Below are 18,877 nucleotides of genomic sequence, written 5' to 3' on the forward strand. Positions count from 1 at the left end.
AAAAAAAAAAAAAAAAAAAAAAAAAAAAAAAGAGTAGCCCCTGCTCCTCACAACTAGAGAAAGCCCGCATGCAGCAACAAAAACACAAAATGGCCAATAATAATAATGAAAAAAACACCGCTTATAATTTTTTTCTTTAAGTAAAACTTACTTTCAAATTTTAAGTAAATGTATTTTAAAAGAAAACTATTTCACTACTATCAGTGGCAAAATAGTATTACCACCATAAGGTTACCTTCAAATAAATATTTATTTAAAAATAAAACAGACATTCATGTACCACCTAAAATCATCATGCATTACTATTGATCCATGCATCACAATTTGGTAAATAAAGGTCCTTTACTATGGACACCCAGAGGTTGGGCTGAGAAGGAAATGGCTGGAAAGTCTGTGGCACTTGCATGTTTCTAATATTGTGGGTAGAGATGGGGAGTAGGTGAGGATGAGCATATGTTGATGGGATCAGGTTAGAAATCAAACAGAGAGGATGGTCCAGAGACAAGATTCGGAGGGGTGATATCATCTTGTATCCTGCAGTGCAGATCTACAGCACCCAGGAGAATGGCTAATGTTCATTTCATTGAATTGTATTCTGCTATTAGAATCCAATGCTGCTATAAATAAATGTTGAAAAGCTGGAAATGTTAGGGATCATACTATCTGAATCATCCAAAAAGAAGTACTGATTTTAACCAGCTGATCCAGTTTAATACAATGTCTGAAACTTAAAATAATTTGATAAACTTATCACCATTGACACTGCTCACTTTGGCCTTTTAATTAATAAAAATAAAATGGAGACTCTCTAGATTTCACTATGCTTTCTCTGTGCAAATAAAGCCACAAATTTTCAGAGGAAAATTAAGTATGTGGTACTAGCCTAAAAATCTCCGTTAAAGTCCTAAGACTGCACCAAGTCAGTGTGTTTGGTAAATATCAAAGTCCACAATGCTTCCACTGGGAGTGTAAAATGTTTTACTGCTGAATATAGAGTCTCTGTGCATACCTAAGTGTACCAGAACATCACCCTATTTGAAATATATGTAGCACAATTACTGGATGATCAATAACTCTTTATTAAATACCCACCATGTGCCAGGGATTATTCATGAGACATATTCTACCTTTAAGGAACCCCTGCATTGGGGGGATAGCACATCTTTGCAGCTCCAGTCACATTACACTAGAGTTTCTGTGAGTTTCTGTCAAGATATTTGACAGCTCCATTTTGTCACAGCGTTCTCCTACATCAAACACAGAGGCATAGTGCCCCTGACCTATACCTGAAATGTGCTTTCCTACAGATCTCAAATGAAAGCAAAACCACTCCTGTGATTGCACCAAGAATGTATTTTTTGAGCATGTCTTCCAGCTATTGATATCGATGATATCTCCAGCCTCAAATGCCAATTCATAACAGTTAAGCCTTATTGAATACAATTTTCTCCACAATATTTGGTTGTACCGAATAAAATGCAGCAAGCCTTTAAAGAAAAAAAAATCCCTAGAAGCCGTCCTATTATTTGATCTCCAAGGGTTGCAGGAAATTACAGAAAAACAAAACAAAAATCATTTAGCTTTATGTAACTATACCATGCAGCCATCATGTCACATGATCTAATGACCTGGTTGATAAAAGAACTGGCAAACTAGCAGTTGTCACAAAAAGCTATTTAAACGTATATCTAAAATTTAGAGGTACAGATAAATATTCTTAAGCTATTTTTACCCCCATTTAAATACATCTTCTTTCTTCCTATTACAGAGATGGATATCTATTTTCATGGAGGAGCATCTCCTGTAATGCAGACTTTTAGTATAGGCATCTGGAATCATTTACAGCCATATTATATTTATCATTTAAGCAGAAATGAAAAAACATTAATAATCAAACAGTACCACACTCACGATTATATATGAAATATTGAAAATCCACATCTATTAGCTTTGTAACTCTACTACAACAGACTTTTCAGAGACCTTAGAGTTCAAATGACCACAATTTACAGCACAATATATACAGAAATGTAACATACCTCACATTAGCATCAAGTTCGTCCATTACAGGAAATAGGCATGGGTGAGTTGGATTTCAGTGTGCACAGGGTACTATAACGGGGAAATAAAAAAGAGATTAGACAAGAAAGTAATGTAGGAAAATAAAAGTCGTGAAGGGAAAAAATGCCAAATAATCACTGCTTCCTAATTATTAGGACTTTTGTAGTGTGTCAGAAAAGTATTTAATAAACAATACTACAGCAAAAAGCTATTGGCATACTGAGGTATGGCACAGCTGAGTACTGCAAAAAGTTTCTTTACATTTGACTAATCTCTTAGAGATTAAAACATAGAAGTATTTCTTTTTACTCCATGTTTAATCTGTTTGTTATTTTTTGCTCTTCCCAGATACATGGCTTGTTTATATGATCTGCATTAGGACACTAGTTGGTGAAAACAGGTAACTGCATTGTTATGATTAAAATAGTACACTGCCTAAAATGGTCAGCCATCTTGTTTCCTATGAGGATTTTTCAGGTTGTTTTTTTTAAAAACCCTTTTTGAGGATGGATAAATCTCTTTGAGAATCTAGTAAACTCCTGAGAACCCTCTTCCTAGAAAAAAAAAAATAGATGTGCATGTACATACATACACACTTTCTGGGGAGCCCGTAATTCCTTGAGGCCCCTCCATGAACCCCAGGCTAAGAACTCACAGTTGAAGAGGAGTCAACTTTGAAACTACTGTAAATTCCTCTAGCATAGATCCTCAGAAGACCTCACACCCTTTAATGGATGGACACTCACTGATCTCCACCAAGTCAGCTCTCTGCACTGGCTGTGTAGTTTCAGTTTTCAGAAGAATTCCTGTATTTTTCACCACACTTGTTCTAAAACATGGTGAATCAGAGAATGTAGGGGTGGAGCTCAGTCTGTTTCTTTTGGGGTTACCCTAAGCAAAACCCTTTCTCCTTCTAACTTCATCCTCTACTCAATAAGCAGAAGGGATTGGAAGAGATGATCTCTGGGTTTACTTTTAGCTCTGACATTCTATAATTCCATCTGCTGGTTTTCCAATAAAATGTTACAGGGAAGAAACTGTAAATTGTTTATCTACGTAACAAAACCATGAAACTCGGCCTGGGCCCTTGGATTCCTTGGTCAGGGTGAACCAAACATATATGCCTGGCAGCCAGGGAAAGAATGGCAGGCCACCAGAGCTGGAAAGGACATGGATCTCTCTGTGTTTTTCAAAGTTTATTCTTTAAAGCCTCTAAGATTAACATGGGCTCCCATGGGCATTTCTGGGTTTGTGACAGGTATGAGGAAGGCTCAGCCTACAGGACTCAATCCCCTACACTGACCTCAAGCAAAACACTTCTGTCTACTTCTATCTCTTTTACATTTTGAATCTGGAATAATCTTTTATTTGAAGTACATAAGTACAAAGCCCTAACTACTGAAGCGGCAGGGTTCCATCCTTTGTACTCCTCTATCTAAAATCATTCCTAAAGCGAGATGATGTGTGTGCACATCTATTTTCTTTCTAGGCAGATGATGATCAAGAGTTTACTAGATTCTCAAAGGGATATGATTGCCCACCCTCAAAAACGGTTAAAAAAAAACTGAAAATACTCATACTATTTTAATCATAACAATACAGTTACCTATTTTCACTAGCTAGTGTCCTAATGCAGATCGTATAAATAACCTATGTTTCTGGAAAGAGCAAAAAATAACAGATTAACATCCACTCCCATGGCTTAAAAAACAGTCTGTTCACTAGAGATTTCCAAAGTTATAAAGTCTAGGCCTTTCCCAGACTCATATCACCTACCTGACATCTCAACTTGTATGATTAAAAAGCATTTCAAACTAAACCCTTCATTTCCCGCTCCAGCACAAAAACCTACTCCTCCCCTAGTATTCTCCATCTCAGTAAATGGCTCCACCATTTATCCAGTTGCACAGATCAAACACAGTTTTTCACACCCTACAATCAAACTATCAGCAAACTCACTCCCTCTACTTTGGAAATGATTCCTCAATCTGACTTTTTTTCATTACCTCCAAAACCAGCACCTGGTCCAAGCGACCATCTCCTTTCCCAATTGGTGTCCTAACTACTCTCCTAACTTTCCTAACTGGTCTCCTGCTAGCTCCACTATCATCTCTTCTCCCCATGGTAGCCAGAATATTTTTTAAATGGAAGTCAGATCATTTCTTGCCTATATAAAATTCTAGTGGCTTTCTGTCATGCTTAAAATAAAATCCAAACTCCTTATCATGATCTGGTCCCAGCTCCTCTCCAACTCAACGTTAGCCATGCCCCACCCTCTCACCACCTTTGAACTCTTTGGTTTTGCGTCTTTCCTTGATCATCACAGTAGGCTCTCACCTCAGAGCCTTTTTACTTGTTTCCTCTCCCTGGAATGCTACCATGTAGATCACTCCCTTACTTCCTTAGGGACACAGGAAATAAGGCTGTCACTTCCCTGACCATCTAAATAAAATTTCAGACCTCATTTTCTGAACGTTTCCATCCTCTGTATCCACACTATTTTTTTCTTCTTAGTACACACCTTATATATATGCCATTGCTTCTTTAGTAGTGATCTATCTCCCTTACTAAAATATAAGTTTCAAGAGGGCATAGTTATATCTTGATCACTATTATAACCTCAGTGCCTAGAAAAATGCCTATTCTCTTCATAGATATTTCTTGAGTCAACTAAGTAGTTAATTCGTTTTGCAAATGAGGAAACTGAGGTTTGAGAGCTTGTGACTTTCCCTCTGGGAGGTAGTATATGAACCACTCCAGAATAAATACTGTAATTTTTAAAAGTATCAAAAACCAGTTCATCTTATTTATTTACTCTTTACTAAGTATTAACAAGTGCCAAATACTGTCCTTTTCCTTCTCCTCCAACCTCTGAGACTTTATGTCTATTGTTAGATGAAGAGACTAAGGGTCAAAGAGGTTAACTGACTTGCCAAAGTCACACAGCTAGCACTTAACCAAACTGAGAATTCAAACCAGGGTTGTGAATTCTGAAACTCAAGCTTTATCTTGCATAGTTTTTGTCACCCTATCACACTTCCTCCCACTGTTAACAAGGGAAACTCCTCATGAAAGTGAGTATTTGCTTTAATTTTCTGCTGACCATTTATTTTCTCTTTCTCTGAGAACAGCGCCTTGACTTTCCTTTGTGGAATGCCTCCCCTGCCTCAATCCCACTGATGAGCACATGACCAGGACTGGCCAATCAGAATAGTCCATTCTCTAGCCGCAAGGATTCATTAACTCACCAGCTAGACTGTAAAGCCAGCCCCGGGATTTTTGCTAGAAAGAGCCTGTCTTTCCCCTGCTGTTGCTAAACTGATAGACTTTCAATTTAAAGCTGCTGGTGGCCATCAGTGCCACTTTGTGGGGAGAGCTTGTCTGAGAACGAAGCTAACATCCAAAGGAAGACAGAGTTGCAACACAGAGAATGCCAAGTCCTGATGAGATAATTTGAGGCTTAAGGTCTAGCAGTGTCTTAAGACAGTTTTATACTTAAACTTCCCAATTATATTGAGCCAAAAAATTCTCTCTTTTCCTCTGTAAGCCAATCTGAGTTGGGTTCCAACCATTATTTGAAACAAACAAAAAAATCCTTAGTTATATACAAGAAAATCCACATTGTATTTGTATACAGATGAGAAGGAAGAAAAGCTGGAACTAAGGAAAACAGTTAAAAGCTAGATAAAGTTCATTCATTGAAGCTGCATTTGAAAATGTTACAACATGGGGAAAATTATATATTCATAGCAATGTACATTGTTATATTTTGATCATGGAAACTCAATGAGCAAATTTAAAATGACTGCCATTTAACAAGCCAGTGAGAACATGCATTTTGTTAGAGATAAAGGAACAGTAACAAAAGAGAAGCTAGTGATTAGTACTTATCCTGAATTGATTCATCGATTATAGTCCGCTATTTTCTGCCGTGCTCACCAGGGATATCTAATCTGAGCTGTGATTATAGGGACAACACTTGCTGGGAAGACTGCTCAGAGTGACAGGTGTGTGCAAGGAACCATGCTTTTATGTTGCATACTTATACTTCTGACTCCTTAACAAAATACTACCCAGTTAATTAAAAGTACAATCAACTGAGAGCATCTCCCATGCTCAGATATAAGCTATATCCCTTCTAAAAGTTCTCATTTGAAATTCAATTAGACCTCGTGTGCATATGGTACACATGCATGTGTGTGTATGTGTGTGTTTTAATGACAGTCATGCGGTATCCTTATCTCCTTCAGAGGAACACTCCTAGATCATCATAATCAGAAAAAAAGCACAGCAAGTCCTGGGAAAGGGGTGGAAGAGGGAGCCAAATAAACCCTTCTACCATGTGAGGTACAAATGAAGGTCTCAGTATTATCTCAGCAATAGGACATCAAGTCACTAATTACTCAAAACACTTTATCCGTCACAAAAGTAAAGCTACAGCAACATACAACTCCATCAGATTCCTTGGAGCTTCTTTTCCTTGTTGGATACATTGAGACTGATCTTTCCTCAAAACGGGAGGAGGAGGAGGAAGAGGTGAAATTCTTTATGCCACCAAATGCTGATTCCAACCCTTAGTTTTCTGGCTTACAAATTTTAAAAAACTGAAGGGCAAACCCAGAAGGTAAGCACACCCCATCTTTACCCTTGTTCTTTTACTCAGAATACTCTGAAAGATTGCTGTGGAACAGGTGTTAATGGTTAACAGAAGGTGTGTAGTTGCATCTCTATTATGAGAAGTGTGAGCACAGGGCTCACCTGTAAATAGTCCCCACCTATTGGAGTGAAATATTGATGTAGTTTGGTATAGTGCCAACATCTGCCAACTTAGAGCTATGTCATAACCTCAGTTTGCTTTGCTGCACTTTGGTTTTTTTCCTTTGGTTTTGGCTGCATGGGCGGATATTCATGCATAACTGTGCATGGATTGACCACGTTTCTTTACAGAGTATGCCTACATGGGTTAAATTTCTACATCAAAGGGCATATTCCAATACCTTTGTTTTGGACAAGTGTCAGGAATAAGTAAAACATTATTTACCTTAATTGCCAAATTGAGGGTGGGAGCTTGGCACAATGGAAGGAATACTGGAACAGGAGTCACTCAGCTTGACCCGCTACTAACTAACTCACTGTTCCTATTCTTAAGCAAGTCTGTTCATCAGTCTAGGTCTCAACTGTCCCAACTGTAGAATCAACTAGGCCAGAGAGTACTGGACAGGGTGAGCAAAGGGAGAAATTTCAAGGAATTAGAACTTCTTGGAAGTTAAAGAAAATTTTGAAAAGGTGAGTTGCTTGTCATTAGAGGCATTTAGGCAGCATGTGGGTAATTATTTAAGGATGTCTAAACAAGAAATGTGATTCTGGTGACTGATAAGGTTTCTTCCAATGCTAAAACTGTAGGACCGTGATAGTCTGTGTTAGTTCTGCTCAAATCCCCAGCAAAAGACCTAGTGTTTTGAATGATTTTCCAAATTAAAAAAATGTATGATCAATTCACATATACTGTCCCAAACAGGCTCCATCTCCTGAGCATGATCCCAGACATTTCTGAACAGGTGGACTAAAAGAAGAGCAATGTAATGTGCAATCAGCTAAAGCCAGATATTCGCTAAGAGTTAGCTGTCAAATGCTTGTTGTTGGCCTCATTACCTCACCTCATTACCCTAACTCACTACCACCATATGTACCATAACAGCCAATCTCACCAGGATCAAACACACAAGCATTCCCAAAATAGTCTTCTGCATCCCATGGTGATGATTTCCTAGTAACCTTCACTGTGATAAAAACTCTTGGATCGGGCTTCCCTGGTGGCGCAGTGGTTGAGAGTCCGCCTGCCGATGCAGGGGATGCGGGTTCGTGCCCCGGTCCGGGAGGATCCCCCATGCCGCGGAGCGGCTGGGCCCTGTGAGCCATGGCCGATGGGCCTGCGCGTCCGGAGCCTGTGCTCTGCAACGGGAGAGGCCACAACAGTGAGAGGCCCGCAAACCGCAAAAAAAAAACAAACAAACTCTTGGATCATCTGAAAAATTGCAACTGTGCAAATTCTCACTAAATGGAAGAAAAAGAGCCCTCTCCTTAGCTATTTACTATGACTTTGTTTTCTGGAAAATATTTGGAATTTACAGGATATTGTTTCACCATTTTTTTTTTTTACTTCAATCAGTTGATCATACTCTCTAAAAGAATTTCTCTCTGTAAATTAGTCCTGAAAAAATTTACATTATTTGTTTACCTAGACATCTAAGTGACTGTAGTTCACAAGTGCAAATGCATATAAACCATGAAAAAAAAAGAGTCTGTATTCCAGGAGCTGGACCTTCATTGCAAGTGTCTCTTTCTAGGGCTGGTAGTCAAAATGCCATTTGTGCTAAGTCATCTAGAAAGATTTAGTCTAAATAAAAACCTTCTAGCTGTTTCATTTCCATAACTGAAAATCCAAACAGATGCCAACTCAGTTACACTTAAGGGACCACCATGCTAATATATACAATTAGCATGCAAAATGGCTTTTAATTTTTTTCAAAATAATTAAGAATATTCTTTCTAGGTAAGAAAACATTTCTCAGCTATAGTCCCTTTATTAAAAAACTGATATTGAAAACAGCCCCTAATCAATGAAAGGATATTTAAGAGGCATACCCATTCTACCTCTGGGGAAAAAATGGATTACAGGAAATGTAAAGGAGGAATATGAACTTCCGTTTCATGTAGAACTGAATGGAGTATAGCTAGAGCACTTCTAGAAATCATATTTTTTTAAGGCATAGATCCCCCACCACCCCCAAATAACATAATGAGGACTGTGAGGTTACAAGAAATCAGATCCAATTAAATGTGGATCTGGATGTTTCCTGAAGAAAAAGAGAAGATTCAAGTCATTTATTTATGTATTTACTTTTCTGACCACTTGATTAATGTCCCACTCCCAATACGGCCACAGGTTCTACATGGAAAGAGACACAGTACACGATCAGTATTTTTGAACGAATGGCATGACATGATATGAAAGTTCAACTTGATAATTAGAGAAGCAATTAGCCTTGTCTTTGTGTTGCCAAAGGGGAGATGGTGGGAGTCTCAAGAGAAGTTTGAACCGCATTATGAGGTAAATCATCTGACATCAGAGCTGTCCAATTATTGACCTGTGTGCCTTGGCAAGTAACAAGGTCCACCTCAGTGGGAGGCTCAAACAGAAGCCAGAAAACCATCCGTCAGTCACGTTTGAGGGGACGAAGCAAGTCTTGGACGATTCTGAATTCTGATGAAATCCAGGAATGCAGCAAGAGCAGAACTAAATAAGAGACTGTTTACTGTAGAGCAGTGGTTCTCAAGTTTAAGCATGCATGAGAATCACCTGGAGGCTTGTTAAAACACAATGGCTGAGTCCTACCCCCAAGTTTATGATTCAGTAAGTTCAGAATGAATAATCTGCATTTCTAACAAATGCCCAGGTATTGCTGATGCTGCTGTTCTTGGGATGACTCCTTAAGGCAAAACATAGATCTCCCAATGTTTTCTCATGTCTCCTGGAGAAAGCACATGATATTAGGCAATAGGTGGATAGAAGTACCATTGGATCATATGGTAAAAAAATGTGTTTATTCATTTTCTTTTTTAATCACTGTTGTTTACACTGAAGAAAAGGATTCATATACGTGTTAGCTTATCTTCGAGTCTTTCCTGATATTTGGTAATCTCTCTTTTATAATAAAAAACAGGTCGAAGGCTCACAGTCTTTTGTTAGAAACACTACTGTCTTACTGGGGTCCCCCTAAGAAGCAGATCTTGAGGTGAGGATTAAATAGATGCACACAGTTGATTTGGCAGGTGCAGGTACACTGGCAGGGAAGTAATGATACAGGAAAGAGGATGAAAGGCAGCTTATAAAACACTGAAGCTTAATCCCACAGGAAACTTCTGGGAAACAGTGTAAAACGTATGCCTCAGAATTATCCTGGACAAATGCGGAGGGAACTGGGGTATTGATACTCCCACAGCCATTATGTATTGCTTAAGAGCTGTCCACAGGGGGACATGGATTCCCAGGCATCTCCAGTCCATTCTGCTTGTGAGAAAGGTTGATTTCAGCAGACTGAGGGCAGCCCTCCAAAAATTATGTTGGTTCATCATTGGAAGTCAGGATGGTATATACAGAAATGGTAAGGGGATCTGCGGGAAAATGGGAGGAACAGTTGATAGTATCTGCTCCAACTATTTAGCTGAAATCTGATACACTGTGTTTTTTGCATTTGTTTTTAACAGTTACCTTCCATTTCTTGCAATTGGTACTGGTTTCCACTTATAATTTTCTTTCTCTGTAAAATAAATTTATTTAAGGAAAACTAATTGATCTAAAGAAAAGTGCTATGGAGATAATGCTCCAGATGCTTGCGTGAGAAGGTGGCAAGAATCACAAGGGTAGTACTCAAATGATTGAAGTTTGGGAAATGCTAGCATAGTGGTTTAAAGCAGAGATTGGCAGTTGTTTTTTTGTTTTTTGTTTTCTGTAAAGGGCCATTTAGCAAATGTTTTAGGCTTTTTCAAGCATCAGATCATTATCACAGCTACTCAACTCTGGTGTTATAGTATGAAAACAGCCATAGACAATACATAAATGAATGAGCATGACTGTTTTCCAATAAAATTTATTTGTGGACACAGAATTTGAATCTCATATAATTTTCACTTGTCACAAAATAGTATACTTCTTTAGATTTTTTTCAACAATTACAAAATGTAAAAACCATTCTGAGCTCCCAGGCCAGTCAAAAACAGGCAGCCAATCAGACAGTTTGCCAGCCCCTGATTCAAGGCATCAATTACCAGTATGACCTTGGACAAATTACTTACTTTTCTTAGCCTCAGTGGCCTCATCTGTATAACAGGGGTAAGCATAATACCAATATCACAAGGTTACTGCAAAAAATAAATGAAAATGAATACTTACAAAGCAGGTGCCCAGAAAGTTCACAATATAATGTTAGCCAGCTATTGTATCAAGGTGGCTTCCAGTTTGGCAGTGCCTCAGTCACTGGAGTCTATATGTTTCATACTCTACTTCTCCACAAAGGCAGCTAGGCACCTGGGGGCTGATCTCCCCTACTTTGGGATGTGGTTACAGAAATTATTCTTCTTCTCTACAGAATAGGTCCCTGAAAGCTGAACCCGAAAATACCCAAAGGGTTTTGTCACCACCGATTTCAGAGGCCTGGAATCGGGAGCAGGTCAAGCCAAAATCTACATTCCATCTAAATTAAGCTTCCAAATTAGTGTTTTGTATCTCGCAGAGTTATGCTGCTGACAGTAGTGGTTCTCAAACATTCGAATACCTAAAAATCACTTGCAAAACTGCAGATTCAGGTGCCTCACCCAAAGAATATCTGAATCACTAAGTCTAGGAATCTGCATTTTAACAAATGTCTCAGTGATTCTGGTGCAGATGATTCATGGAGAGCAGTTTGGAAAACACATCAAGGTTGGACTGCAATCCACCAGGTGAGCACGCCCTTCTGAAATCCTCTTTAATTGTTTTCCTGTATCTGTTTAAATGCCTCATCAGCTGAGAGACCAGGAATACAGTATTTACTATGCATGCCAAAAGAAAAGTCTCCGCCAGCATATATACCTCTTCCGTCCTCACTCTTTTCTATTTCTCCTGAACCTCCTGGAGTAGAAAACAGTGTATACAGAACTCTCTACTTCAGATATCATGTGCCGATTATTGTATACAATTAAGCACGCCAGTGCAATCTCAAAGGATGTGTGCTATTTAGAGCTTAGATGTAAATTCTTGAGCAGAAGCTGCATCTTTACTGGACTAATAAGATGTTACCTCCCAAAAGGCTGCTGCCCACAGTTTCCTACCAATAGTTCCCAAAAAAACCTCTTGGAAAATATAAAACCAAACCATAGATTTTAAAGGGGCCCACTTAACACAGAAGAGAAGACTCCTGGGGAAGAAGCAGGAGAGGAGTAATGACATGTTTCTATAACTGATATTTGTTTAACACATACTAAGTACCAAATTCTTCACGTGCATTGCCTCATTTCATCTTCACATCATGCTACCAAGGAGTACTACAATTATACCATTTCACAGACAAGGAAACTGAGGCATAGAAAGAAGATGTTATCCAAGGCCACACCAGAGCCCAGACCTTTCAACCATTAAGTTATACCATAAAGGATCCAGATCAACTTCTCCAGTTCAGTTTTATTAATTAGATATTTATGTAGCTCATCAAAACATACAGAATGTCTACTGCCACCTGAAAGAGAATAATTTTTTTTTTTACGAAAGCCCAACTTTGCTCATAGCAGTATGTGACACTGAGTTCCTCATTTTGCTTCCATAAGCCCAAGGTCTCCAGCTGTTCAACATGTTTAAGATATCCAGCCCACCTGTCTTGCATATCTGCTATAACTCATGAAGTGCAAATAAGATAACACATGTGAAAGTCCTCTGAACACTGTAAAAAGTTATCTAGAATGATAATTTCCCAGCCTATCATTTCCACAAATTATTTTAAAATGTTGAGAAGGAAGAGTGTTTTGCAAAATCATCTGTGTCAAAAATCAGGTTTTCCAGAGATTTGGTAGGTTGTAAAGTACCTATATTTGTGGAGCAGAAGAAACACTGCTCCTATGTGGAAAGTAGACTACCATGGCTCAATGCAATGGAAATTTCAGGAGCTTGAGAATCAGATGACCTGGGTGCTGGTCATTGCCCTGCCACTAAGTGACCTTGAGTGAGTCTTTCTTTCTCCCCTTCCAGGAGATACAATGCTGCTTGGCAGTTAAGAAAATGGTTTGGGGGAGTCAGAGCAACAGCATTAAATCCACTACCTCCTCAGGAATGACGTTAGGCAAGTCATGTCACCTGTCTTGGTCTCAGTTTCCCAGTGATAAAAACGAGAATTAGAAACAACAGCTTAAGAGAGACCTTCAAGATGGCAGAGGAGTAAGACGTGGAGATAATCTTCCTCCCCACAAACACATCAAAAATGAGGAACAGCTCCTACAGAACACCTACTGAACGCTGGCAGAAGACCTCAGACTTCCCAAAAGGCAAGCAACTCCCCACGTACCTGGGTAGGACAAAAGAAAAATGAAAACACAGAGACAAAAGAATAGGGACGGGACCTGAACCTCAGGGAAGGAGCTGTAAAGGAGGAAAAGTTTCCACACACTAGGAAGCCCCTTCACTGGTGGAGATAGGGGTGGGAGAGTGGGAAGGGGGAAGCTTTGGAGCCACAGAGGAGAGCGCAGCAACGGGTGCAGAGCGCAAAGCGGAGAGAGTCCCGCACAGAGGATCGGTGCTGACCAGCCCTCAACAGCCCGAGAGGCTTGTCTGCTCACCCGCCGGGGGCGGGCGGGGGCTGGGAGCTAAGGCTCGGGCTTCGGAGGTCAGATCCCAGGGAGAGGACTGGGGTTGGCTGCGTGAACACAGCCTGAAGGGGGCTAGTGTGCCACGGCTAGCCGGGAGGGAGTCCCGGAAAAAGTCTGGACCTGCCTATCAGGCAAGAGACCATTGTTTTGGGGTGCACGAGGAGAGGGGATTCAGAGCACCGCCTAAACGAGCTCCAGAGATGGGCGCGAGCCATGTCTATCAGCGCCGACACCAGAGACAGGCATGGGACGCTAAGGCTGCTGCTGCAACCACCAAGAACCCTGTGTGCGAGCACAGGTCACTATCCACACCTCCCCTCCTGGGAGCCTGTGCTGCCCACCACTGCCGGGGTCCCGTGATCCAGGGACAACTTCCCCGGGAGAACACAAGGCGCACCTTAGGCTGTTGCAATGTCATGCCGGCCTCTGCAGCTGGAGGCTCACACTGGATCCGTACCCCTCCCTCCCCCTGGCCTGAGTGAGACAGAGCCCTCTAATCAGCTGCTACTTTAACCCCGTCCTGTCTGGGCAGGTAACAGATGCCCTCAGGCGACCTACACGCAAAGGCAGGGGCAAATCCAAAGGTGAACCCCAGGAGCTGTGCGAACAAAGAAGAGAAAGGGAAATTTCCCCCAGCAGCCTCAGGAGCAGAGGATTAAATCGCTACAATCAACTTGATGTACCCTGCATCTGTGGAATACCTGAATAGATAACGAAACATCCCAAAATTGAGGTGGTGGACTTTGGGAACAACTGTAGACTTGGGGTTTGCTGTATGCGTCTGACTGGTTTCTGGTTTTATGTTTATCTTAGTTTAGTATTTAGAGTTTATTATCATTGGTAGATTTTTTATTGATTTGGTTGCTCTCTTCCTTTTTTTTCATATATAGACATATATTATTTTTTTCTTTTTCTCTTTTTGTGAGTGTGTATGTGTATGCTTCTTTGTGTGATTTTCTCTATATAGCATTGCTTTTACCATTCGCCCTAGGATTCTGTTTTTTTGTTTTTTGCTTTTTAGTATAGTTTTTAGCACTTGTTATCATTGGTGGATTTGTTTTTTGGTTTGGTTGCTCTCTTCTTTCTTTCTTTCTTTTTTTTATTACTTTCAAATTTTTTTATTATTAATAATTTAATTTTATATTTTAATTATTTTATTTATTTATTTATGTATTTGCATTCTTTCTTTCTTTTATTCTCCTTTTATTCTGAGCCACGTAGCTGACAGGCTCTTGGTGCTCTGGCCGGGTGTCAGGCCTGTGTCTCTGAGGTGGGAGAGCTGAATTCAGGACATTGGTCCACGAGAGACCTCCCGGCCCCACATAATACCAAACAGCAAAAGCTCTCCCAGAGATCTCCATCTCAAAGCTAAGACCAAGCTCCACTCAACAACCAGTAAACTATAGTGCTGGACACCCTATGCCCTATGCCAAACAACTAGCAAGACAGGAACACAACCCCACCCATTAGCAGACAGGGTGCCTAAAATCATAATAAGATCACAGACACTCTAAAACACACCACCAGACATGGTCCTGCCCACCAGAAAGACAAGATCCAGCCTCATCCACCAGAACACAGGCACCAGTCCCCTCCAATAAATTAAGCAAAATTAAAAGAGAAACACACATCAGACGAAGGAGCAATGTAAAAACCCACCCAACCAAACAAATGAAGAGGAAATAGGCAGTCCACCTGAAACAGAATTCAGAGTAATGATAGTAAAAATGATCCAAAATCTCAGAAATAGAATGGAGAATATACCCGAAACATTTAACAAGGACCTAGAAGAACTAAAGAGCAAACAATGATGAACAACACAATAAATGAAATTAAAAATTCTCTAGACGGAATCAAGAGTGGAATAACTGAGGCAGAAGAACGGATAAATGACCTGGAAGATAAAATAGTGGAAATAACTACCGCAGAGCAGAATAAAGAAAAAGAATGAAAAGAATTGAGGACAGACTCAGAGACCTCTGGGACAACATTAAAAACACCAACATTCAAATTATAGGGGTCCCAGAAGAAGAGAAAAAGAAAGGGACTGAGAAATTATTTGAAGAGATTATAGCTGAACACTTCCCTAATATGGGAAAGGAAACAGTCAGTCAAGTCCAGGAAGCGCAGAGTGTCCCATACAGGATAAATCCAAGGAAAAACATGCCAAGACACATATTAATCAAACTATCAAAAATTAAAAACAAAGAAAAAATATAAAAGCAGCAAGGGAAAAGCAACAAATATCATACAAGCGAATCCCCATAAGGTTAACAGCTGATCTTTCAGCAGAAACTCTGCAAGCCAGAAGGGAGTGGCAGGACATATTTAAAGTGATGAAAGGGAAAAACCTACAATCAAGTTTATTCTACCCAGCAAGGGTGTCCTTCAGATTCGATGGAGAAATTAAAACCTTTACAGACAAGCAAAAGCTAAGAGAATTCAGCACCACCAAACCAGCTTTACAACAAACGCTAAAGGAACTTCTCTAGGCAGGAAACACAGGAGAAAGAAAAGACCTACAATAACAAACCCAAAACAATTAAGAAAATGGTAATAGGAACATACATATTAATAATTACCTTAAATATAAATGGATTAAATGCTCCAACCAAATGATATATACTGGCTGAATGGATATAAAAACAAGACCCATATATATGGTGTCTACAAGAGACCCACATCAGACCTAAGGACACATACAGACTGAAAGTGAGGGAATAGAAAAAGATATTCCATGCAAATGGAAACCAAAAGAAAGCTAGAGTAGCAATTCTCATATCACACAAAAACACTTTAAAATAAAGACTATTACAGGGCTTCCCTGGTGGCGCAGTGGTTGAGAGTCCACCTGCTGATGCAGGGGACACGGGTTAGTGCCCCAGTCCAGGAAGATCCCACATGCCACGGAGTGGCTGGGCCCGTGAGCCATGGCCGCTAAGCCTGCACGCCCGGAGCCTGTACTCCACAGCGGGAGAGGCCACAACAGTGAGAGGCCCACATACCGCAAAAATATATAAATAAATAAAAAATAAAACAAAATAAAGACTATTACAAGAGACAAAGAAGGACACTACATAATGATCAAGGGATAGATCCAAGAAGAAGATATAACAACTGTAAAAATTTATGCACCCAACATAGGAGCACCTCAATTCATAAGGCAAATGCTAACAGCTATAAAAGGGGAAATCGACAGTAACACAATCGTAGGGGACTTTAACACCCCACTTTCACCAATGGATAGATCATCCAAAATAAAAATAAATAAGGAAACACAAGCTTTAAATGATACATAAAACAAGATGGATTTAATTGATATTTATAGGACATTCCATCCAAAAACAACAGAATACACTTTCTTTTTTTTTTTTTTTGCGGTACATGGGCCTCTCACTGTTGTGGCCCCTCCCGTTGCAGAGCACAGGCTCCGGATGCGCAGGCTCAGCGGCCATGGTTCATGGGCCTGGCCGCTCCGCAGCATGTGGGATCTTCCCAGATCAGGGCACGAACCCGTGTCCCCTGCACTGGCAGGCAGACTCTCAGGCACTGCGCCACCAGGGAAGTCCCAGAATACACTTTCTTCTCAAGTGCTCATGGAACATTCTCCAGGATAGATCATATCTTGGGTCACAAATCAAGCCTCAGTAAACTTTCTTAAATTGAAATCATATCAAGTTTCTTTTCTGACCACAATGCTATGAGACTAGATATCAATTACAGGAAATAATCTGTAAAAAAATACAAACACATGGAGGCTAAACAGTACACTACTAAATAACCAAGAGATCACTGAAGAAATCAAAGAGGAAATCAGAAAGTACCTAGAAACAAATGACAATGAAAACACGATGACCCCAAACCTATGGATGCAGCAAAAGCAGTTCTAAGAGGGAAGTTTATAGCAATAAAATCTTACCTCAAGAAGCGAAAAAAACTCAAACAACCTAACCTTACACCTAAAGCAATTAGAGAAAGAAGAAAAAAAAAAAAAAAACCCAAAGTAAGCAGAAGGAAAGAAATCATAAAGAACAGAGCGGAAATGAAAAAGAAATGAAGGAAACAATAGCAAAGATCAATAAAACTAAAAGCTGGTTCTTTGAGAAGATAAACAAAATTATTAAACCATTAGCCAGACTCATCAAGAAGGGAGAAGACTCAAATAAACAGAATTAGAAATGAAAAAGGAGAAGTAACAACTGACACTGCAGAAGTACAAAGGATAATGAGAGATTACTACAAGCAACCATATGCCATTAAAATGGACAAACCTGGAAAAAAGGGACAAATTCTTAGAAGAGCACAACCTTCTGAGACTGAAACAGGAAGAAATAGGAAATAAAAATAGACCAATCACAAGCACTGAAATTGAAACTGTGACTAAACATATTCCAACAAACAAAAGCCCAGGACTGGATGGCTTCACAGGTGAATTCTATCAACATTTACAGAAGAACTGACACGTATCCTTCTCAAACTGTTCCAAAATATAGCAGAGGGAGCAACACTCCAAAATTCATCCTACAAGGCCACCATCACCCTGATACCAAAACCAGACAAAGATCTCACAAAGAAAGAAAACTACAGGCCAATATCACTGATGAACACAGATGCAAAAATCCTCAACAAAATACTAGCAGAATACTAGCAAAATACAAACAGAATCCAACAGCACACTAAAAGGATCATACACCATGATCAAGTGGGATTTATCTCAGCAATACAAGGTTTCTTCAATATAGGTAAATCAATCAATGTGATAAAACATATTAACAAATTGAAGGAGAAAAACCATATGATCATCTCAACAGATGCAGAAAAAGCTTTTGACAAAATTCAACCCCATTTATGATAAAAACCCTCCAGAAAATAGGCATAGAGGGAAGTTACCTCATCATAATAAAGGTCATATATAACAAACCCCCAGCCAACACCGTCCTCAATGTTGAAAAACTGAAACCTTTTCCTCTAAGATCAGGCACAAGACAAGGTTGCCCACTCTCACCACTATTATTCAACATGGTTTTGGAAGTTTTAGCCACAGCAATCAGAGAAGAAAAGGAAATAAAAGGAATCCAAATCGGAAAAGAAGAAGTAAACCTGGCACTGTTTGCAGATGACAAGATAGTATACACAGAGAACCCTAAAGATGCTACCAGAAAACTACTTGAGCTAATCAATGAATTTGGTAAAGTAGCAGGACACAAAATTAATGCACAGAAATCTCTTGCACTCCTATACACTAATGATGAAAAATCTGAAAGAGAAATTATGGAAACACTCCCATTTACCACTGCAACAAAAAGAATAAAATACCTAGGAATAAACCTACCTGAGAGAAAAGAACTGTATGCAGAAAACTATAAGACACTGATGAAAGAAATTAAAGATGATACAAACAGATGGAGAGATATACCATGTT

General features: G+C 39.6%; 1 protein-coding gene across 4 annotated transcripts in view; it reads right to left on the bottom strand.

Moving 5' to 3' along the window:
- HTR4 (5-hydroxytryptamine receptor 4) overlaps positions 1-2,112 on the bottom strand; it is a 158,974-nt gene extending 156,862 nt beyond the window's left edge. For 3 of the 4 annotated variants that reach the window (XM_007447487.1, XM_007447488.1, XM_007447486.1), the window contains exon 1: positions 2,040-2,111. In XM_007447487.1, the coding sequence (XP_007447549.1) occupies positions 2,040-2,065 (26 nt within the window). In that variant the 5' untranslated portion in view covers positions 2,066-2,111. Of the gene's footprint in view, positions 1-2,039 lie in introns of all 4 variants that reach the window. The other variant, XM_007447485.1, reaches the window with a different exon arrangement.
- Positions 2,113-18,877: the final 16,765 nt, after the last annotated feature.

Source organism: Lipotes vexillifer, unplaced genomic scaffold (assembly GCF_000442215.2).
Source record: "Lipotes vexillifer unplaced genomic scaffold, Lipotes_vexillifer_v1.1 scaffold1009, whole genome shotgun sequence".
Lineage (NCBI taxonomy): Eukaryota > Metazoa > Chordata > Mammalia > Artiodactyla > Lipotidae > Lipotes > Lipotes vexillifer.